This window comes from Mastigoproctus giganteus, chromosome 3 (genome assembly GCF_048544385.1).
Source record: "Mastigoproctus giganteus isolate SK-2022 chromosome 3, ASM4854438v1, whole genome shotgun sequence".
NCBI lineage: Eukaryota > Metazoa > Arthropoda > Arachnida > Uropygi > Thelyphonidae > Mastigoproctus > Mastigoproctus giganteus.
The window spans coordinates 17198228-17219662 of NC_143577.1; the positions used below are offsets into that span (position 1 = coordinate 17198228).

At 34.5% G+C, this 21435-nt stretch overlaps 1 protein-coding gene across 1 annotated transcript in view; it reads right to left on the bottom strand.

The window, feature by feature from the left end:
• The window catches only part of Hel25E (ATP-dependent RNA helicase 25E), a 92332-nt gene that overhangs the window by 17370 nt on the left and 53527 nt on the right, over window positions 1–21435 (bottom strand). The window contains exon 6 of the mRNA XM_090369189.1: window positions 13459–13590. Coding sequence (XP_090225315.1) covers window positions 13459–13590 — 132 coding nt within the window. The remainder of the gene's footprint in view (window positions 1–13458; window positions 13591–21435) is intronic.

Consider the following 21435-nt stretch of genomic DNA (forward strand, 5'->3'; position numbering starts at 1 on the left):
AAGGAGGCACAGGTTATTGCTCATATATGTGCAAGTTTTATTAAAATATTAACACTATCTGTACAATGCTTTTAAATATCAATCCCTTCTTAATTCTACCCAACAGCCAAACAATAGGGCATGATTCTCAGTAATCAAAAAAATGTATAAAAACGACATCCACCCACCCCAATAGTATCATCTCTTCATCTATTAACATAACTGACTCAATTTCACTCATGCAAGTTTAAATTGGACAATGGGTGCAATCTTTAATTTTCAACCTTTAATTTTCAAAACTATTTCCTCTACTATCGATTATAATCATACACAAACAGATGCACTGTTTGAAACAATCTTGAAAATGTACATTATCTGCCAACACCAATTATCATCTCCATTAAGAGATGAGCTGAGATGGTGCATGTGCACCACTTGCATTTTCAGCAAGAGAAAATTTTTTACCAATAATGTATCTATTACTCCAGTGTGCAGCGGATGATGCCAAAGTATATGGGATGCCTACATGGAAACACTTCAAAGATCGCAAATGTAGACATCATCAATCTATCATACAAGTGAACTGAGAGAAAGCTTGCTATCTTCATCTCAGAAAATTAAATTTAGGCCACGAAGTGTTCCCTAACCCACTGCCATCTGTTCAGGTCCTAGAAAAACAAAGTGCAAGCACTTCGTGTGAGCTGAAATGCACTTCTACTGCAAGAGTATTTTAAAATTTCAAGAGCCAGTAGAAAGGGTGAATTTGTCTGCAAGTGATTGTGTATGGGTGATGTGTTCATGTTTTTCTAAGTGGTTCTATTTTTACCTTCTTTTTTGTGTGAACTAATGTCCTTTTGGTACAGTCCTTGTGTGCACTGCAGTGAATTCGCATCTGACAAACATCTATACATACTCCTGAAAGGGTTAAAGCTTATAATTAGGAAATGAAATGTAAAGAAACATGCTCTATACTCAATACACAAAATTATTTATAATCGCATATTATGCATTATTATTCTCTGTATCCAAAATTTTCTAATTAATTTCACTATTCGCATATAATTCTTTATAATTTAAATTGACTCATTTAACAAAATTTTGAATTTTATTAAACAAGTAAGCAGCTTTTAAATGAATCTTTTAACTAAAGATACTTGTAATTTTTTTTTGTTTCTGCATCTTACATTTTGCAATAAAAAATAAAACCATTTAACAATGTTGGCATATAAATCCCAAATAGATTTATATGCTCTTAATTAAGTTCTACTTTGGAGAGTGGAAACATAATATATAAACTATATATATATATAAAAAAAAAAAAAAGAGAGAAAGAGAGAGATTAAACCCCATAAAAACAAGTAGAAGTGGTGGAAAAGTCTGGCATAAAAAATTAAGAATTCTATCAGTTCAGATCACATGTAATAGTGGTTAGTGTCACAGCAGAATGTTAAGAATATTAGAGAAAAATAGCATAAAGACAACTAAAAATTTTAGTATACAATCCTAAAAACTGTATAAAATGCCATTTGGTATTTTAATTACTTTGCTGGTCAAAAGTAATGACTAAGATGTTGCTTGACCAGCATGGTGCATAGATGATGTAAATTGTTAAACTTAATACAATGGTTTATTTAGCAAATTTTCCAGCCAGTCTGAACTACCCAACAACAGTAATGACACGTTACCTCATTGAGTATAAAGACTGCACAAGCAGCTTGACTGCAGTAATCTGAAGCCAGAGTGGGGAAAATGTGATTAATCAGACTGAAAAGGCCTTATCTTAGCTGAACATTTAGCAGGAACCATTAGCCAAGAAAACAAAAGACAACCTTTTTCTCAAAAGTATCCATCTGAAAGGTTTTTAATGACTGGAAAGCAAGTGGTTCTTCCGCATATTAAAGGTGTAAATGTGGCAGAAAATCACTACATCAAGAGCAAAGCTGTTGTACTCTAAAGAAAAATAAGGCATCCAGTGTGCAGCAAATAATATCTGAATTAAATCAAGTCTAGAACTGCCTTATTTTAACCTGTACTACCATGAACAAGGAATTGAAGAAACCTGACTATTTGGAAGCCACTTTGTTTTGGACTGATGAGAGAGAGAGAGAGAGAGAGAGAGAGAGAGAGAAAGTGAGTGAGAGAGAAAGTGAGTGAGTACCTTGCTTGCCTTGTTAAGACAACCAAAGCACATGGAGATGGCGTCGTGGTATAGAGAATGTTTTGTTGACATGGACTGGGTAGGTTGATACCAGTGGAATATTAAAATATCATCCAGGGAGGATCTAAATTTTTTTTTATCAGATCTACTGCAGCATGCAATGTTACTCTTTATCCTGAAGATGGCTACTTTATAGATGACAACACAACAGTGCAGTGCCAGAATAGGTCAGAGAAGACAATAGATTTCCACCATTTTCCTCGGCCGACACGTTCACCCAATCTCAACTCTATTGAGAATGTGTGGGATATGCTGGAGAGAGATATTCGGCAACAAAGCCCTCTTCCTTCTGTTGCAGCTACTTGATATTCTGCTGGAAGAATGGTTACAAATGCCCTATAGAATCAGTGCCATGCTGCATGCTTGTTATTATTTGAAACAAAGGTGACCTGCTTTGATATTGAATAAAGGTTCATGTTTTTTTTTTTATCCAGTACAAGTATGGTAAATTACATCCTCAGTGACATATACCCGTGCAATATGGTTATCAGGGTGTTTGTAAGAAGCTGACAAATTTTGGCCATCACGTGGCCAATCTGCAAATGTAGCAATTAAGGAACCACAATCAACAGTCAAATTAAAGCAAGATATTGATGCCATCACTGCTGCACTAAGCACCTGCAAGCACTTCTGAGTTTAACACTCCCAAATCTAAAGAGAAAAAAAAGCAGGTCCTGGATAACAAACAAAATACTTAGGAAAAAATGGAGAAAGGAAAGGACATTTGACCAGCTAGTCATGTAATGGTCACACCGACACCCATAATACTATTTTGCTCTCACTTGCATTGAAAAACCATTCTACTGTAACTATGCAAAGGCAATTTTATGCTTCAGTTTCTCTTTTAAAATTTCAAATTACGAAGGATGATCATTTAATTCATGGATGGGTGCAAGATCTTAATTGTAATCATCTGAATCTTCTTTTTTTTTTTTTTTTTTTTTGGTAGTTGTTGGTGCATTGGCTTCTGTGGCCATAATGCACCTCCCAAGGTTTTTGCAGTACTTTGATCCAAGCCTGAGGCGGGATTCGAAACCGCGACCTTTGGGTTGCCAGGCAGGCACTTTACCCACCTGGCTAGCCCAGTCGGCTCTGAATCTTCTATAAATTTGAAACACTCTCCCTTGAACTTTACACACTTTCACCACCATCATACCCACACATTAGATGCTTCTTGCAAGCCATTTTTCGAAAGACTGCAAAGTGCTTCCGTTGTGGCCCAGTGAGCATTGTGTCAGACTTCATGCGCATGCCTTTCAGAGATTTCTTCAGATGTGGAACCAGGAAGAAATCACACAGGGCTAAGTCCAGTGAATAATGGGGATGTGGTAGAACCTTGGCAGCTATGGCAGTGATTACTGGCTGCACAACATTAGACGTATGGAGCCTGGCATTGTCGTGATGGAGAAACCACCTCACACAGGCAAATTCTTGACATTTCACACGAATGGCACGGCAAGTTTAACTCTGCCTCAGAGTATGTTTACTTATTCATAGTTGTTCCACGAGGCACAAAATGTTCAACAAGAATGCCTTTTACGTCAAAAAACACAAGAACCATTTGTTTGTTAGCTGAACAAGAAGATCAAAATTTCTTAAGTCTTGGTGAATCAGAATGCTTCCACTCACTTGACTCTTGTTTTGTCACCGGATCATAGTGAAAAATCCAAATTTCATCACAAGCCACTATTATATTTAAGAAGTTTTGACCTTGTGTTTCAAAACGACCAAAACATTTCTTTGCACAAGTCAACTCTTTGCTGTTTTTGTTCTGGAGTCAAATTCTGTGGAATCCAGCAGGCAATGATTCATGACACTTTCAGGTGATTTATCACAAAATTGTGAGCACTACCATATGAAATGGACATTCTAACAGCTAATTCATGAAGTGTAATTCACACTTCTTCATCCAAGATTTCTGGGCTCTTGCAATTTCACAGACTCATAGCATGTCTACGAATCTGTGAAATTGCATATTTCACAGACATGCTTCACTGAATGCGTGACATTTAAATATGGCTGCCCCATCAAGACACTCAATACCACGTGCTTCATTCATCTCTGTTTCTGATACATTTAAGTCCCATCTGACACAATAACGAATCATATCACTGTTCGATCTGTATGTCAGACATGATACTTGCTTCAAAACAATTGTGACATGCAGCCAATTTCACTTCATGTAACGGTAGCTCGACAAGTACTAGCATGTGTGCACACAGGCTGCTCAGTAGCAATCAAGGAGAGCACCCATAGCACCAGTTATTGAAAGTACGCACAGTAAACAAAATCTTGCACCAGTCTGCAAATTAAATCACTCCTCATATTTGAATAAAGTGAAAAGAATCTTAACAGTTAGCAATATCCTGTATATGATTTCACATGACAGCCAACAGACAAAAGTGGAAATCTGCATTTCAGGACTCCTATATTCAGAATGAAATGGGCAGATCACTTTAATAGCTTACAGAATCATCCAATACACTTTTATACAAGTATGCAGTGTGAAGTCTAAAACTATAAAACATGAAGTGAGATGAAACAATCAGCATCTTGGTTTTGTTGAAAGGATTTAGTTGGTATGTATATAATTAAATTAAAGGATAAGAATACACTTTTCCATGTGCAGTAAATTAGTTTACTGGATAAAAAAATAAGAATTTTTCACGTAATAAATCCTAAAACCAGCTCCAAATAACCAAAATATCCGAGCTTCACGGGGAATGTCTAACTTAATTTGTTCTGAACATGTTCTGGATACAAATCTGGTAAATACTTAGATGCTACATATTACAGTATTCAAACCTAAATGTGTGTGTTAAGAGACTACCTAATCTAAAGCCCAAAGACAATCCCTGATAAGATACACAAAAAATTCCAAAACATAGCCAAGTGACTTTTGAAACTGGTGTAGGGTTTGATTTTTGTAAAATTCAAAAATTTATTACAGGTAAAGAATCCCTCATGTTTTCTCTGAATTGGCACAACTTCAATTCAATTGCTACAGTTTTAAAACGATGTGTGAATGCAGTCTGGCATTAAAGTAAACAGCAGTATAAAGATTACACAGAAACAGTGTTACATTCCAGCACACAACACTTTTAAGAACCATTTTATTAAAATCCATGTTTCAACTTTGTTTAAAATTTCAGTAGCACATATTCAGAATTCACCAGGTCTAAAGTGCAGATCTACACATGCTACTCCTCTCTTCAGCCACACAAGATGTTAATTCAATGAATTTTAAAAGCAAACAGTGCTTGGGCCCTTCCCACAAACAATAACTTCAGTACAGACAGTATTCACTATTAATGTTAACCGTATTTGCAAGAATAATACCACCTTATGTTACTTCCGAATGGAATCAATGCCCAATTTCAAATGAGCACGATTGTGAAAACTTGTATCTGGTGTTTCCCTATCAGAAATGGCACGTATTATCTCTTGCCGACAGTCCACTGTAGTTGAGGTGTACAAAGGATGGTGTCAAACCACCTCCTGCAAACAGAATTGTAAAGGACTATGCAAGTTAGATGTTCATGGTGAGTGAACAGTGCAGCATTTGTATCAGTTCAATGGCGGGCCACTGTACAACAGTTGACATCACAGCACAATATGAAGAATGTAAGAGAAATATCCCAAATGATACACTGCACACTCAGACATTTATTTATTTGTTATTTGTTTTTTTCCCCCCCTGAGCATTAGCGACTAAGGCCATATTGCTCCGGGTATGCGGTGGTCACGGGCTCGACCCCTGGTCTAATCAAGAAGCGTGTGCTATGCACTGCTGCTCCTGCCCACTTGGCTAACACTCAGACATATGGGGTTACACAGTAGATGACCCAAGAGACACAGTCTCAAGAAAAATGACAGATGACTAAACAAAATGGCCAGAATCCTTATAGAAACAAACAAGGATGCTAGTTTAAATAAATTTTTTTTAAAGGATATCCCATGTCAGTAGAGCTGAAGTTATTTCCAATCAGTACCAAAGTAAGTGATGCTAAAAAGCACTGGCATGTCTTTAAATTTTATTTATCCCAAACTTCCTAAATGAGAAAGTCTGAAAACAAGCTTTAATAAATTCCTCATTAACATTAATGAAATTAAAACCTTGAACCACACAAAATTTGTAGCAAGTGATAAAACAATTATCCAGTCATAGTCCTGCTATCATATTAACCTCTGGCAGGAGCATACCCAGATAAAGTATGCCAAAGCTATTTTTTTTTTCTAATTTAAACAAAATCTGAGTCTATACCAATGCTAATCAATTGTGTTTGACTGATTTGCATCAATTTGTTTTACTGATGTTTGGCGATAAAAAAACAAAATAATAAAAACCAAGTATTTCTTAAGCCTGTTAATAAACTCATATTGCAAAGCTAAATTTAAAATTACCTGCATTTATCCCATACAATTATTGAAGCACACTGTTACATTTGATCAAAGAACCTTCACACAAGTGTTCGCTTACTTCAGATTTTGTTTACCAGATCTCTTGATGGCAGACCATTCATTGCAGCTTACAGGTTATTTGATTTTAGTTTCTTTCCAGTTTCACTTCTCAACAATAATGTTCAAATATGGGAGTTTTTTAACACTAATTACAAGGCATGATAGATGGAGGGGTATTTAAAAAATAAAATATATGCTCTTAATATAAAAACAGATTTTTCACAATTGGAATTCTATTTTCATAATAGATTAAATTAATTTTTTTATTGTTATTTTAAGGTTTTAAAATGGCATACCTATCCCAAGGTGGATCTGTCATAAGAAAATTTGTGCACCTGTCAAAGGTTAAGAAAGTATAGACCAACAACTGAACATTCTTGTTCTGTTGTAAATGAAACATTTAATGCAAAGCATTATTACACCTGAACAGCAATGAAACTAGTTGCACTGTTATTCAAAGTGTATACTATCTGTGCATTACCATTCCATTAAAAAATTTTTTTATTTTGTAAAGTGATAAGGTGCAATTTTGTTGAAAGAAGGTTGATAAAAGCTGTTTACTGTAAAAATTAATCACATTGATAAATATTTTTCAACAATTTCCATAGCTAGAAATAGATTTTTTTTTTTTGTAATCACTCTTTAGTTAATTGCAATTAAAAGTAAAATAATGATATTTCTATAAAATTACACAGAATTAAATGTCAATACCATTTCCTTTGTAATTATATCATGAAATTAGAAATGAATCATATGTTTTTATTTAAAATAAATATTCTAACATTAATACAGTGGTGCCTCGCAATTCGACTGTAATCCATTGCCGAATTAGAGCCGAATTGCGAATTTGTCAAATTGCAGGTCAATATTTTCCATATAAGTTTATGGCAAATTGATTAATTCGTTGTCGGAGAGAAATACACAATATTATTGACTTTACTATATTCTACCATATAACAAACGAAATTACAAAATACATAATGAGTACATACAGTTCATTGAGCCTTAGAATGTTGTTAGGAAGGATGTTTTATTTATCTTATTCTACCCCTTCTCTTCTCGGCTTGAATGGGGATGAGGAATTGATCAAGGGTGGACTGTCTCTCCCTCTTTTTCAAGATAGCCTTGAAGTGATGCATAGTAGTATTAAACAAGTCTGTCATTCTAGTTACAACAGCAGTGTTGGAGTGCCATTTTAAACAAGCAGACTGCACCTTCTCCCACCCAATGGAATAAAATTTCTTTAATGGCAGCAGTTGGCATCGGCCCCTTTTCCGCCTTCTTCACATGAAATTTCCTTTTCTCTCTCTTTTGCTTCCTGTTCGCTGAGTGTTTTGAGTTCTTCCACGGTTAGTTCGTCATCATGATCCTCCACAAACTCTTCCACATCAGCCCCATCAACTTCTCCTACTTCGAGGTTCTCCGCCGTCGAAATGATTTCTCGCATGGCTGCACTGCTCCTGATTCCTCAGCAGCTTGGACTGCACTGCTGTCATCCCAAAAAAAGGAAGAAATGAGTTTCTTCCATGACAAACAAAGGGTCCTCTGTGTCACTCCCTCCCAGGCAGGCAGGCAGTTTTAATAAAGGAAATGGCGTGAAGAATATTGAACTCAGTCTTCCAGAACTCCTTCAGTGTCTTATCAGAAGAATGAGTCACGTTGAAAAGCTGTGAAAACAAAGCCTTGGTGTAAAGTTTTTTAAAACAGGCAAGTACTTCTTGATCCATGGGTTGGATCAGTGATGTGGTGTTTGGAGGCAAAAACTGGACTTTGATGAAATCGAAGTCAATTTCAAGAATGTTTGCCAAGTCTGGGGGATGGGCACTAGCATTGTCAAGAATCAGCAGTGCTTTCAAAGGTAAATTGTTGTCAGTGAGGAATTTTTTTTCGGCTCGGGGCAAACTCCTCAAAAATCCAATCTTTGAAGACTTTCTGGTCTACCCAGGTTTTTGCACTGGATCTCCACATCATTGGCAGTTTGGACTTGATGATTTTCTTCCCAAAGCACCAATGATTTTTAGAGTGGTAAACGAGAAGTGGCTTTACTTTAAAGTCTCTGCTTGCATTTGCTGCCAATAACAAGGTAAGCCTATCTTTCATAGGCTTATGTCCTGGGAGCGTCACTACTTCTTGCGTGATGTATGTTCGATTTAGTAAGCGCCTCCAAAATAACTCAGTTTCATCCCCGTTAAAAATTTGCTGCGGCAAGTAACCTTCCTTCATGATTAAATCTTCAAATTTTTTTACAAACTCTTCTGCAGCCTTTTTATCTGCACTAGTGCTTCCCCATGTCTGAGAACACTATGGATACCTGTTCTACCTTTGAATCTGTGAAACCACCGACAGCTTGCCTTGAATTCATCAGTTTGATCTGAGATACGTCCTGGAATTTTCTTCTGCAATTCTTCAAAAATTAACCTAGCCTTCTCGCAGATCATTGCCCGAGTCACTGGATCTCCTTTCATCTGTCTTTCTCTAATCCAGGTAAGAAGCAGCTTTTCCATTTCTTCATTGATTAAAGATCTGTTTCTGTCAGAAATTTTCATTGCTCCAGCCCCTAGCACCTATAATCTTGTCTCTGTTGCCAAAAAGTTGCCATAGTTGACCTAGGGCTGCCATACTCTTGAGCTACATGTGTAATTGTTCTACCTTTCTGCACTTTATCTATAATTTTTATTCTTTTCTATGCTCAACCAAGTGTGTTTCTCTCCTGAATTATTCTGCTGTTCACTTCTCTTTGGACCCATTATCACTCAAAAAATAAACTGCCAAAGCACAAAATTTACTTTACGAGAAATGCAGAATTATAAATTAGCACAAACAACTCGAGCAAACTCAGACTACGATTATTAACGAGATGTCTTATAACTGAGGAAGAACTGACGGCATACCTGTAGCTATCTTTGAGGGCAGCTAACGTAGCTGAACGATTGTAGGATCTATTCCCACTTTATCTATCATTGGTTAAATGTTGCTCCCGCTCTTTAATACCATTGGTTAAAATGTATGAAGCAACCGTCACTATTTAGTGCTATTTAGTAACATTAAACGCAGCTACATAGTCCGGCAAAGAATTCTAACGTGCAATATCACGTAGCGTTTGTGCCGGTCCGCAAAATTCAACTGTCGAATTGCAAGGTACCACTGTGTCTGATTAGATGGATGAAAAGCAAGTAAATACAGTACAGCATAGTGCTCCCCCCCCTAGGACTAGCTGGCCAATAGGAGTATATTAACTGAATGTTAATTTAAAAAGGCCAAATAAGTTATAACACCATATGACTTCTGTAAAGTTAAGAATCATCTTCAATACAGTATCTTGTGGGAGGGGGGATGCCTGAGGCAATTCAATTACTGAGTATGGACTTTAAAGAAGATGTGACATTTTCATTAAGTGACCCCTTAAATATTCAAAAAAATTTAATAAAACGGCATATTTCTTTAAGTCTATTAGAGTATTATCAAAGTAATTGCCATTTAATATTATTTAAATTTGATTTTTTTCTTATTTAATTTGCTAAGATATCAAATTTTTGTCTCAAATTCATTTTACATTCATAAAGATGATATGACTAATCCAGCAACATGAAGTATGAGATGTCATGAGCACACACTAATGAATTTACAAAATAGACTACTTGTGTAGCAAACTGATTTACTATTACTAACTGTTTCACACGAACTCATTTCTTGAGCCTTTTCTTAAATGAAAGTGTACATCAAAGCTAACGCAAATACACATTACAGAATCAAATGGAGAGAACTTTATACTTTAGCTATAGGTACTGGAAGTTGGTTTGGATGTACTCCCTCTCGTGTCATTATATTGATAATAAGAGCAGATTATCAAGGTATACAATTCATGACTTGCAGAAACTTGTGCAGTCAAGATATTACAGGGATAGTACAGTTCATTTAGCCCATTTGAAAATGCATCTTGGATTTTCACAGGATGTAGCAACATCCCCACAAAGCAGGACGAGTTCCACTTTCTGCGATAAAGAGACAACTAAATTATATTATCTCCATTTGATGTAGACTTCAATTTCATTATAGCTAATACAAGTTCACTTACAAAATTACATATACCAGGCTATTAAAAACATATAGCAAGGAGGGCCCATGGTGTCCTATTGATGATTTATAAAACAATCACTAGTAGAGATAAGGACATCATAATCCCATTATATAAGGCTATTGTTAGACCGCACTTGGAATACTGTGTTCAAGTATGGAGACCTGCACTTAAAAGAAAGACACTGATCTTGAAAGGGTCCAAAGACAGGTAACTCCATATGAGGAAAGACTTTGAATATGTGGTTTGCAGAGCTTGGAAACTAGGCACCTTAAAGGAGACTTGACTGAGACATTTAAGGCTCTGAGAGGCATAAGCAAAATGAATAAGGGCAAAAATTTCATGGTTATAAATGATTCTAGAACTAGGGGCCACAATTTCAAGTTACGGGGGGGGGGGGGGCAGACTGGATTGCAGGAAGTTTTATTTTAGCCAGCCAGTTATAAATTACTGGAATAGGTTACCTACATGGGTGGTAGAGGCTGACTGTCTGGGGAAATTCAAAAGTCAGCTGGATAATTACCCAAGGGAGGAAGGAAATGCATAAGTTGTCCATTTCTTATTCTCTTATTAATTTGTTTTTCTTATTATTATTTTATGTATTTTTTGGCTGGTGCATCATAAGCCATAGGCTTCCTTGCACCATGTAGCCATTACTAATGCTAAAGGTCAGGGGGACACCCTCCTTTACTAGTGTTCTCGTGATTTACACCAAAAGCATCTGCGGAGGGGTTTGTTTGTTTGTTATTTGGTTTTTAGGAGCATTAGCAACTAAGGCCATATTGCTCTGGTGATAGGTGGTGGTCATGGGTTCGAACCCCATTCTAATCGAGAAGCGTGTGCTATGCACTGCTGCTCCTGCCCACAGAGGCGGCCTCTGTGGAGGGGTGACAAGGAAACTGAAGAATTAAATATGAGCCTGTAACCTGAAAAGGTAAGACTAAGCTTCAGAAGCAGAAATATGTAGGCCAATTTATTCTAAAAAACTAAAATGCCAGTATCTAGAAACTGACATTATAGGAAGCTTATTTCACTAGGATAAAGAAAATGTGACATAAAAAAAACAACTAACACAAGTCATTTTGCTTGAGCCAATCAAAATAAAGTAACTAATTTTTAACCTAATCTGAGAAATTAGCAGAACATGTGTTCTAGAAGAACCCACTTATGCAGCAATTTCTCAAAATTAACATCACATTAAAATCAGGTGAAAAAAAAAAAACAAACAAACTGGGTTTTACATATAGACTTCATCCAATCTTAAGTACAACTCTTTCTGACAGATAGAAAAGGTTTGGAGGTGACATCAACCAAGTACAACTACCAACTATGCTGCACATCTCTCCCACCCAACAAGCTAATTTGCTCAGTCTCACACTAAGACCAGAGCATACATTACAAGGGTGGAGAAATGGTGGTCCATGGGCTGGCTTATCATGCTTTTTATCTAATCAGCAAGGCTGTTGCAAACTTTATCTAGTCCAATATCTTTCTTGTGCCATATCAGTTACGTCAATTTTTAACTATTTATATTAAGTAATTATCAGAAGGAAGCAGAAATTATTTCTTTGCTCACAACCACAACTGTGGTTAAAAAATGAATGCATCATTATTAAATATTGTAGTTAGTCAATATTACTTTTAACCTGACAGTTGTTGCACCTCCTACTGTAACAAGTGGTTATACTACACTTGACAGGCACAGGACTATTTTGAAGTCTCCCCCTTTAAATTTTGCTTGGAGACTGAATTAATTATATATTTTCCAGTTTTTTGTAAATGTCCTCTGACATTTTCTGCCATTTGGCCTTCAGAGTGACAACCAGTTTAGCTGTCTTTCTAGAATGAAAATCTGCCCTGGATTGGTAAAATTATATGGTAGATTTTTTATAAATTGCCTCAAACATGAGGGTAGTTCAAGGTTGACCAAAATGAAGTACATATCACAATCAAACTCATTGCTCTTTTTCACAAGTATTAACAAGACATTTGCCATAATTTCACCACCTGAGAAGTGCATTCTGAATTTTTATGGGTTGTGTGGGGGGGATCCTTTGTGGTGCCACTACATGCTGACCTCTGATTCTGAAGTGAATCAGTGTACCAATGCCTTGTCACAAGTCACTACTGAAACAAGTTTTCCCTCCAGGTCAGATGTCACATCTTTAGCACCTACTTGTTTGAACAATAAGTAGCTATGAATAACCTTTCCAATTCTGAAGCAATGCAATTGTTTTGCAAAATCAGCTCCTTGATGTAATGATCTGCAATGGCAACCTCCTCCTGCCATTGAAAAACTTGTTGCATCAGCCAGATACACTTGAATACGATAAGATCTTTCCATTACTGTACACTTAAACTGGAAAGAATTTCCACCTAGTTCACTTTCTTTAAAAGAAATTTGATGATACAACATTGTCCGCTACATTTTGAGTAATGAAGTCTGATAATCTGTACTGTTTCTAATACTCATACATGGAAGGCATGCTGTATATCAAACTGAGAGCAGCACTGTCACTACCTACTAGTGTTTTGTCATTCTGGTGCACACGTGTGTGTTAAAACAGTTCAGGTCAACCTCAAACCTTATACACGTTCAAGAAGTTAGTGAAAAATGCTTATACAACTATTTAAATATATAATATACTATATCATATTATGAATTAAAAGGTTTATAGTTAAGAATAGCTGCTGAGACTTCAGAAAACATCTAAGACAAAAATACCTGATTAAATTCAAGTACATCTAAAAGCTCAAACAGTTTTCTGTTTTTTTCATTATCTTTTAGCTTGACATAGTATTGCTGCAAACCATGAAGTGTAAGCTTGGCTTCATCATCCACATAAACTTCCATGGGCTGTAATAACAAACAATCTTAAAAGATATAGAGTTTATATTTTTAAGAGCAAAACAATATGCTAATGAAATTATTTTTCATTTTAACTGCCACCCTGCCAAAATTTTATTAAAAAAAATTAATACAACCAACATTACAAATGATATGTTAGAAATGAATGCCAATCCCTAACAACTGAACTTAACAAAAATATATGCAGTTATAAACAGTGTAATTTCAACAATAGGAAATAGTTTATGGAATAGAGATAAAATTTATATTGTTTAGTGGTTTGACTTGTGCATTGCCAGATACTTGTCCTGAAAGGTACTACACAAAATCTCATCAAAATAGATTAACAACACATTTTGATGGATTAACAACACATTTTGATGGAGTAGCAGACAGTAGTACAAACATCTGGAAGAGTACAATAAAATCAAATATATACAGGTAACTTTGCCATCAACACACACACACCTCAGATATTAAAAATTGTCTTATTGATTAGTGTGGTGCTGCATGCTAGACAAGCCAGTAAACTGGCATGGGACTCATTTGCAAATTCATAACAATAAAGTCAACCTTCTGTACATAACAGTACAAAAGAAATCTTTGCAAGCTTACCTGTATTTCTTTTAACATCATGATATCAAACTCAAGAATTTTTTTCTTCTACAATGACACCATACATTAAAAAAAATGGGAGAGGGGGAACGAAGTTGCTATACTGATTACCACAACAGCAGTCAATGAAATCTTTCAGTTGGCTAGAAAAAAATCAACTACCAAGGAAATTTTGCAAAATGCAGAATATCTAAAAATGAGAATACTAACCTTGAAGGCACAACTTTGTTATTATACCAATAGCAAGTGCATTCTCTGCACATTGGGTGATGATAATACTGAGGGTTTGTTGGAGCTGTCTATTAACCTCTTGTAGCAAGAGTTATTGAAAAATTCAATTCAAAAATTGATATCCTTATTTGTGGTGACTTACTCTTGAAATCTTTGACAATCTTTACAGGCCTACCAAATCCCCCAATGCTATGACTACCTTTCTACCTGCTTAACACTACATAAAAAATTAAAAGCAGTTCACTTTTGCCTACACCAACTTTATTCCCAACTGAGCATTTAACATCTTTATTTCATTATTGCCATATGAAATATCTCTCAAACTGCACAGGGCACTTGGCATTATCTATTTGGTTTCAAAAATTCCTAACACAAATAGGCAGCTGAACTCCATCTCATCATCCAAAAAAGCTCTTCTTTCTGCCTTAACAAAGAAGAGAAAAAGTTTATCTGCCAATCTCTCTCATGATTTACTCTGACTGGTATACCACTGGGGGGAATGAATTTTTGGATTCCTTCCTTTTGAATTTCAACCTGCATTAACTGCTAAACTTCAAGAAATATAACTGTAAAAAAAAAAAAAAAATCTCTCACAATGGTACATATAACATATCAATATGTTTGCTGGCATAACTTTTCACATGATCAACTTTTTTTTTTAATATACATATACACACACTGAGCAGCATACAACATGTCAATTCTTACTCGTGTAATACTTTGAGCAAAGAGGCCTGTAGTTTGTTAGCATTGTTATTAAAAAAACAAAATATGAATTTCTTCCTGCAGTTGTATCTTTTATATTCTTAAAAAAACAGATGGACCTGCACCCTGTGCAAGTTTAAAAATACCAATAAATGGATATTTAAGGTATTTGTGACTTCTGAGAAACTCAATTATACAAAAAACAAACCAGAATAACTAGCATAATTTCAACTGAACAAGGTTTCAATTAAAATACTACAGGAAATGTTCTGATTCCTTTACAGAACTTATTCTTTAAACTTACAACCTGAAACTGTTCTCTAATAACTATACTTTTCAATGAAAAATGCCATTAAATAAGAGAAGTGTACAGCATAACTTTCCAAATTGATAAAACATAACTAGAAAAAAAATCTAGTTACCAATGGGCCAGAAACATGTGGAACCACCCAACCCTTATATTATAACGAAATAATGAATCTGACAAGATGCAATACCTGACTAAATCACCATTTGTAAAGTGAATCTAAGTTATTACAGACAAATTTAAGATTATCTAACCATACTAACTTACATTAAGATAAGTAACCATAAAGAAAACTTAATGGCACTGGATCACCAGTTATTCAAGAAACGATTCACAATACCATGTCCAAAATGATACCACGCTGAGTTGACTTAGATAGTGACTTACCTTTGGAATTTAAACTACTGAATTTTTCAAACTATTTAAATTTTATAAAGCTTCACAAAGGGCTATATCAATTTGAAGGACATTTTCCTAAGAAAATCAATCCACTGCAAAAGAAACCCCACTGCTGTCTTTATTTTCTCAGTAGGTGTATGCCAAGTGGGTTCCAAACAAATATGGTAATAATTTAAGTTCTCTTTTCTTCTTCTAGAATGTCACTGATTTCCTCTATTATTTCAACCCATTCAACAAGCTGATATTGAATGAAAGATAACCACATTTGTGACATACCTATATAGAATACACACAGCAAGTCTGGTAAGACCACTGATATATTGCAAATTACATTAAATTATTACATAATTTTTAATTAAGAAATTCATTTAATTCTCAAGTGCCACCTTTTAACAAACTCAAAACAGGCTAGAAATTATTTAAAACTGTCCCTTTTTTGATGCCATCATTTATTTTAATACTATAATAAATAACTTTTTATAATGAAATCATATTTTAAATAATTTTTATAAAGTGCCTGTCATTTATGAATTTTTTTTTTTTTTTATAAATCACAGGGTGCTTTAATGCATGGCATGCTTGCTCATGTAATTGGCCTAATGAAACAAGTCTGATCACATACTGTGTGCAGGCCAATTTTGTTAGAAAACCTGGATGTTGTTTCTAATGTTATTTATTTTGTTATGTTTCTAATGTTATTTATAAACCACTCTTCACACTACAGAAACATCACAGCAGAATATAGGAAGCAACAGAAAACTGTGTAATAAATAAAAGCAGTAAGTACGACATATCAACACAAAGCCAAAGTCAGCATTTTTTTACTATTATTTGACAATAATGAAATTCCAAGTTACCCCTAGATCAAGAGACTGTTCACCAGAATTATTCCAATATCCTGCATGAACAGAAAAATCACTGCTATACATAATTTTAAACAATTTTCGGAGTATGTCAGATATATTTCCATAGCTTAACCACAGTAAACGTCAGGAAGATTATCCAGCCATAAAAATCTAGTATAGAATGTATAGAATATAGTATAGAATGTGTAATATGCCCATGGTTACCATGGCACCACACATTTATAAAAAATCTCAAAAAAGAGGAAGAGTTAATATAGGAAACACTAAAAAACAAATTTAAAGGGATTTACATGAAACTTTGGCATCACTAAAGTATAACAGTTGTAATAAAGTGATATTCAATCAACTAAGGGCTTCATGCATAAAATGTCTAACTGTACAACTGCAGATTTTTTTAATTGACAAAACATAATGATAGACTCTATAAATGAAATTTTTACTGGTCATCAGCAGATGGACAAAAAATTCAGTCCAAGAACTGTGCATCTTCCAGAATAGCAGTCATGTTATTTTTATTTTATTGTTATTGTTCCTTGTAAAATTCTTAAACCTAGGCATATAACCACTGCTTCTTACAGATATCTTAAGTTTCCATGGGAAATGTTTTAAGATATAAATTCATTTTTGTTTTATGTTAAAGAATTTCACAATCAAAGGCAAACTGCATTGAATTTGATTATTTGGTTCTTCCAAAGTCTGCTGTTACCTCAAACGAGTTATTTCTTGCTCAACATTCTGAGAGAGTGCATTTAGAGCCCAGTGCTTGCTGTTGGTAGAAATTCATACATAAACAGGATATAATGACACATAAATTAACAAACTAGTTCTCTTCTTTTATGCATATGGCCCTAAGTCTTCAACTATCATTTTGAACATTATAAACAGAAAATTTTTATGGTTTGCTATTATAAAATAAGTTGTGGGGGTGGGGAATCTAGAAAAACTAGAAAATGATATGCCAATATATATTTATGAAATTATGCTTTAAAGTTCTGCAGTGGGATGATATTATTCCATTTTTTAAAATTTTTATAAATAAATAACCTACCTGTTATTTCTAGCAGTAAATTAATGAGGTCAATATATAAACAATCCCCTTTTCATGCTGTCTGTTCCAACAACACCAATGAAATTAATGTTAATTAAAAAAACAGATGAAGAAAGGATTTTCTTTAAAGAATTCAGAACAATTCATTGCTTGGCAAACAAGTCAAAGCACCTAGTAACAAATATAAAATTTCTTTAACACTGAACTACATAATTATTTGTTAACTAGTTAAGAAAATGGAAACTGATTAATATACATTTCGTGGATCATTTTAAAACACTCTTACTAAAGGATAAAGGCTCCATAACCCAAATATCCTGGATATATTTTAATAATTTCAAATGACTTAAATGAGCATATATAATTGTCATTCAAAGAAATTAATGTTATTTTAACATATCATAATGCAATGCTTGTTGGCAAGGGATTTAAGATTTCACAATAGTAAAAGCTAATTTTATCTCATAGAAGATTATTTATGCCACATAACAAATGCTAAATGGAGTCAATTTCAAATATATATATGATTAAAGGAAAGAAACTACTAAACATTTAAAGCTCATTCCAAAATTTGTCAGAAAATTTAAACTCCAAATAACTTTAGCTTTGAATTTATCAAAAATCATTAAAAAATTTAAAATAATAAAAATGCCCTTTTTTAAAATTGAACTAATGCTAACAATAAAAAAAAAAAAAATCACTCATCTTATTTATAAAATTTGAGAAAAAAGCAATTTGTGTCCCCAAGCAAGAGTAAAAAAACATGAAACTTGTGTACTGAAGGGATTCAGACTTTGTGTGTGTGTGTGTGTGTGTGTGTGCTCTACAGCAAGATTTTTTTCCAGAATTAAACCAGTGAAAATATGGTCTCAAAAAACCATATATAACTGCTTGAGAGTGGATAACTCACCAACTTAAGTGGCTCAATAAGTTTGTGTCCTTAACCTTTCTAAACAGGATAATGTACACCTTAACATGAAGGATATGAAAGACGATAATGATTAAAAGCCAATACACGAATGTAAAATGAAATGTGTCCTTAATGTTTCAAATCTTCTCATAATAATGCACTGAATATCAGATGATCACACACCAAGAAGTGCAAGCGATATTTCTTAACAACTAATGCTAAAAATAAATACCCAACCCAGAATGAATCATTACATTGCCATTGGTCTCTTTGAACCACAGCATAAGACAGACCAAACCAACTCCAAATACAGCATCCACTGCTGGTTTCATTGCAGTCAAATTGTTCTATGATATTCCCTACCTCATATTTGGGAATAAGTTTTGACCAATGCCTATATCCTATGCTTAGCAAATCAGTTTTCTCAAACTTGTCCATTATTTTCATGATACTGTTTGAGACAGACACTAAGTGCTGTCACAATTCCTTCACTTGACTCTATTACAAAGGCCATTATTCTGAGAATAATCTCAGAATAACAGCTACTCTTTCATCCCAATAAAGCTATTTTACTAGAATAAAATTGTATTTTAATATAGCAAAAACTAAAAGGTGTAATTAAAAGGTTGGGAGACTACACTAATATTTGAGAAATAACAAAGCTTACCAGCTAGCTATTTGGATGATATCTTTCAAAGTCTCATTGACAGTGTATACACCAATTCCAATGTCTCTGCAACTTCTGGAAGCATTCCTGACAATGCTTCGTTTGGAATTGCCAACAGTCTCTGGAATTAATTCTGAATAATTCTCTCAGTCATTCCAAATCTGTGACTCTGTGACGTTTCAAAGGGACTTTAAATATGGGGAGAGATGATGGAATGGGGAATCACAGGGAACTAAATCTAGTCAGTATGGAAGATGGAAAACCAGTGATGGGGAACTTTGCAAAATATTTTTAAATAGAAAGTGCATAAAATATAAGGCATTACATGTTGCAAGTCTCATCCCCAAAGTACACAGTTTTTGCTGTTTATTCTGAATAGCACTTTGCAATCACAGAACTGCTCTGCTGCAATTGCAAACCTGGTTCACTGTTTGACCATGCAGGACAAATGCACAATAAGCACGATCTTCACATCTGATCAAGACCATCTTACCTTTTTTGGGCCTCGAAGAAGATGGATTCTTACACTGGACCTTTGTTTCGGGGTCATAGCCACACACCTACGATTCGCCATCACTAATGATAGGAGAAAAAGTGTATAGCAGCATAATCACATTGAGATCCTGACATGCAAGAACTTTCCTCCACACACATGCACATGTTAAAATTGGTTTACATTCCGTAAGAAATACCAATGTCACCAGCAACTTTGTGGACAGCTAATTGTCCATCGCTCATAATCAGATTACAAGTGACTGAATCACTGGTTTCTGAAATCAAAAGATGGACACAGCAAGGATCATCTCCAATAGACAAGCAGCACCTTCCCCAAAACCTTTAACATCTCATGAGTTTCTGTTGCACTTTTTGTTGATTTGAAACAAAACTGATACAAAATTCACCACTCATAAAAATCATCCATTTTAAAAATTGACAAAAGACATTAAAAACTTTTTATTCGATGCAAGTCAATTCAGATTGACTGAAGCAAAACAAAGGATTCATGTTTTCCTATGTTTACACAAGACACCAAACATGTTGCAACAAGCTATAATGCTACACTTTTAAAATACAAAGTCAATGTCTGAACATTCCTGACTGTACCTCATATATGGCATGTTAAATAAATTAGTAAACTGAAGAATGCAAGTGACTGATGTGGTTTCAGTGGTGCAAGCCAATAACAGATCAGGAAGTTTACTGATTATCAAAACCCAATCTACAATAAGATAGATGATGATGCACTATGAACCAGAATACACAGCCTCTCACTTTCTGGCTTACCACACCACCACAAGGACTGAAACTATTGTCGTGATATGAAATATCTGCACTAATAACAACTACTGTAACAGGATACAGTTAACTATTCAGAAAGCTGACAAAATGATCTTTCAGTTTGATCTTATCTGTTTAACAACAACAACAAAAAAAAAAAAAAAAAAAAAAGTACAGTTACAGGCACAGAGAGTGCGAGTATTTTCTAAAATATCCCTTTTAGTTATTCCTATATTTGTGCCCTGCCTAAAAGTCAACCATTTGAAATCTATCAACTCTGCACAATGACCCCTGCCTAAAACAACATACAACTGATGCAGCCAGGGTAGTGATATCAGTCATGGGCTTGCCTAGACCAGTGGTCTCAATTTTTTTTTTTTGGTCGTGCACCCTTATTTTACTTAAAAGGACTAGAGTGCATCCCGGGGTAAAAAAAAAAATAAATAAATAAATAAATAAATATGTAAAAATTTAATATATATTTTTTTATTTATAATCATTTAAAAAAATACAAAACAAAATTAAATTGAAGTTCAAGTACAAAATAAGAAATCATTATGTAACAAGCATAGTAAATGTAATGTAATACTATTTGTTTTATTTATAAATAATTTACATGGTATGCATTTTATCTAGATTATATATCAGTATGGAAAACAGCCCTCACGATTTTGAGTATTATCTCACAACCCCACTTTGGAGACCACTGGCCTAGACCATCTTCCATAATTTTCATGCATTTGGAAGTTAAAAAAAAACTGATGCACGGATAGAATACTCTGTAGTGGACATTTTTTTTAAAATTAAGCACCATTTATTGGTAAAAAA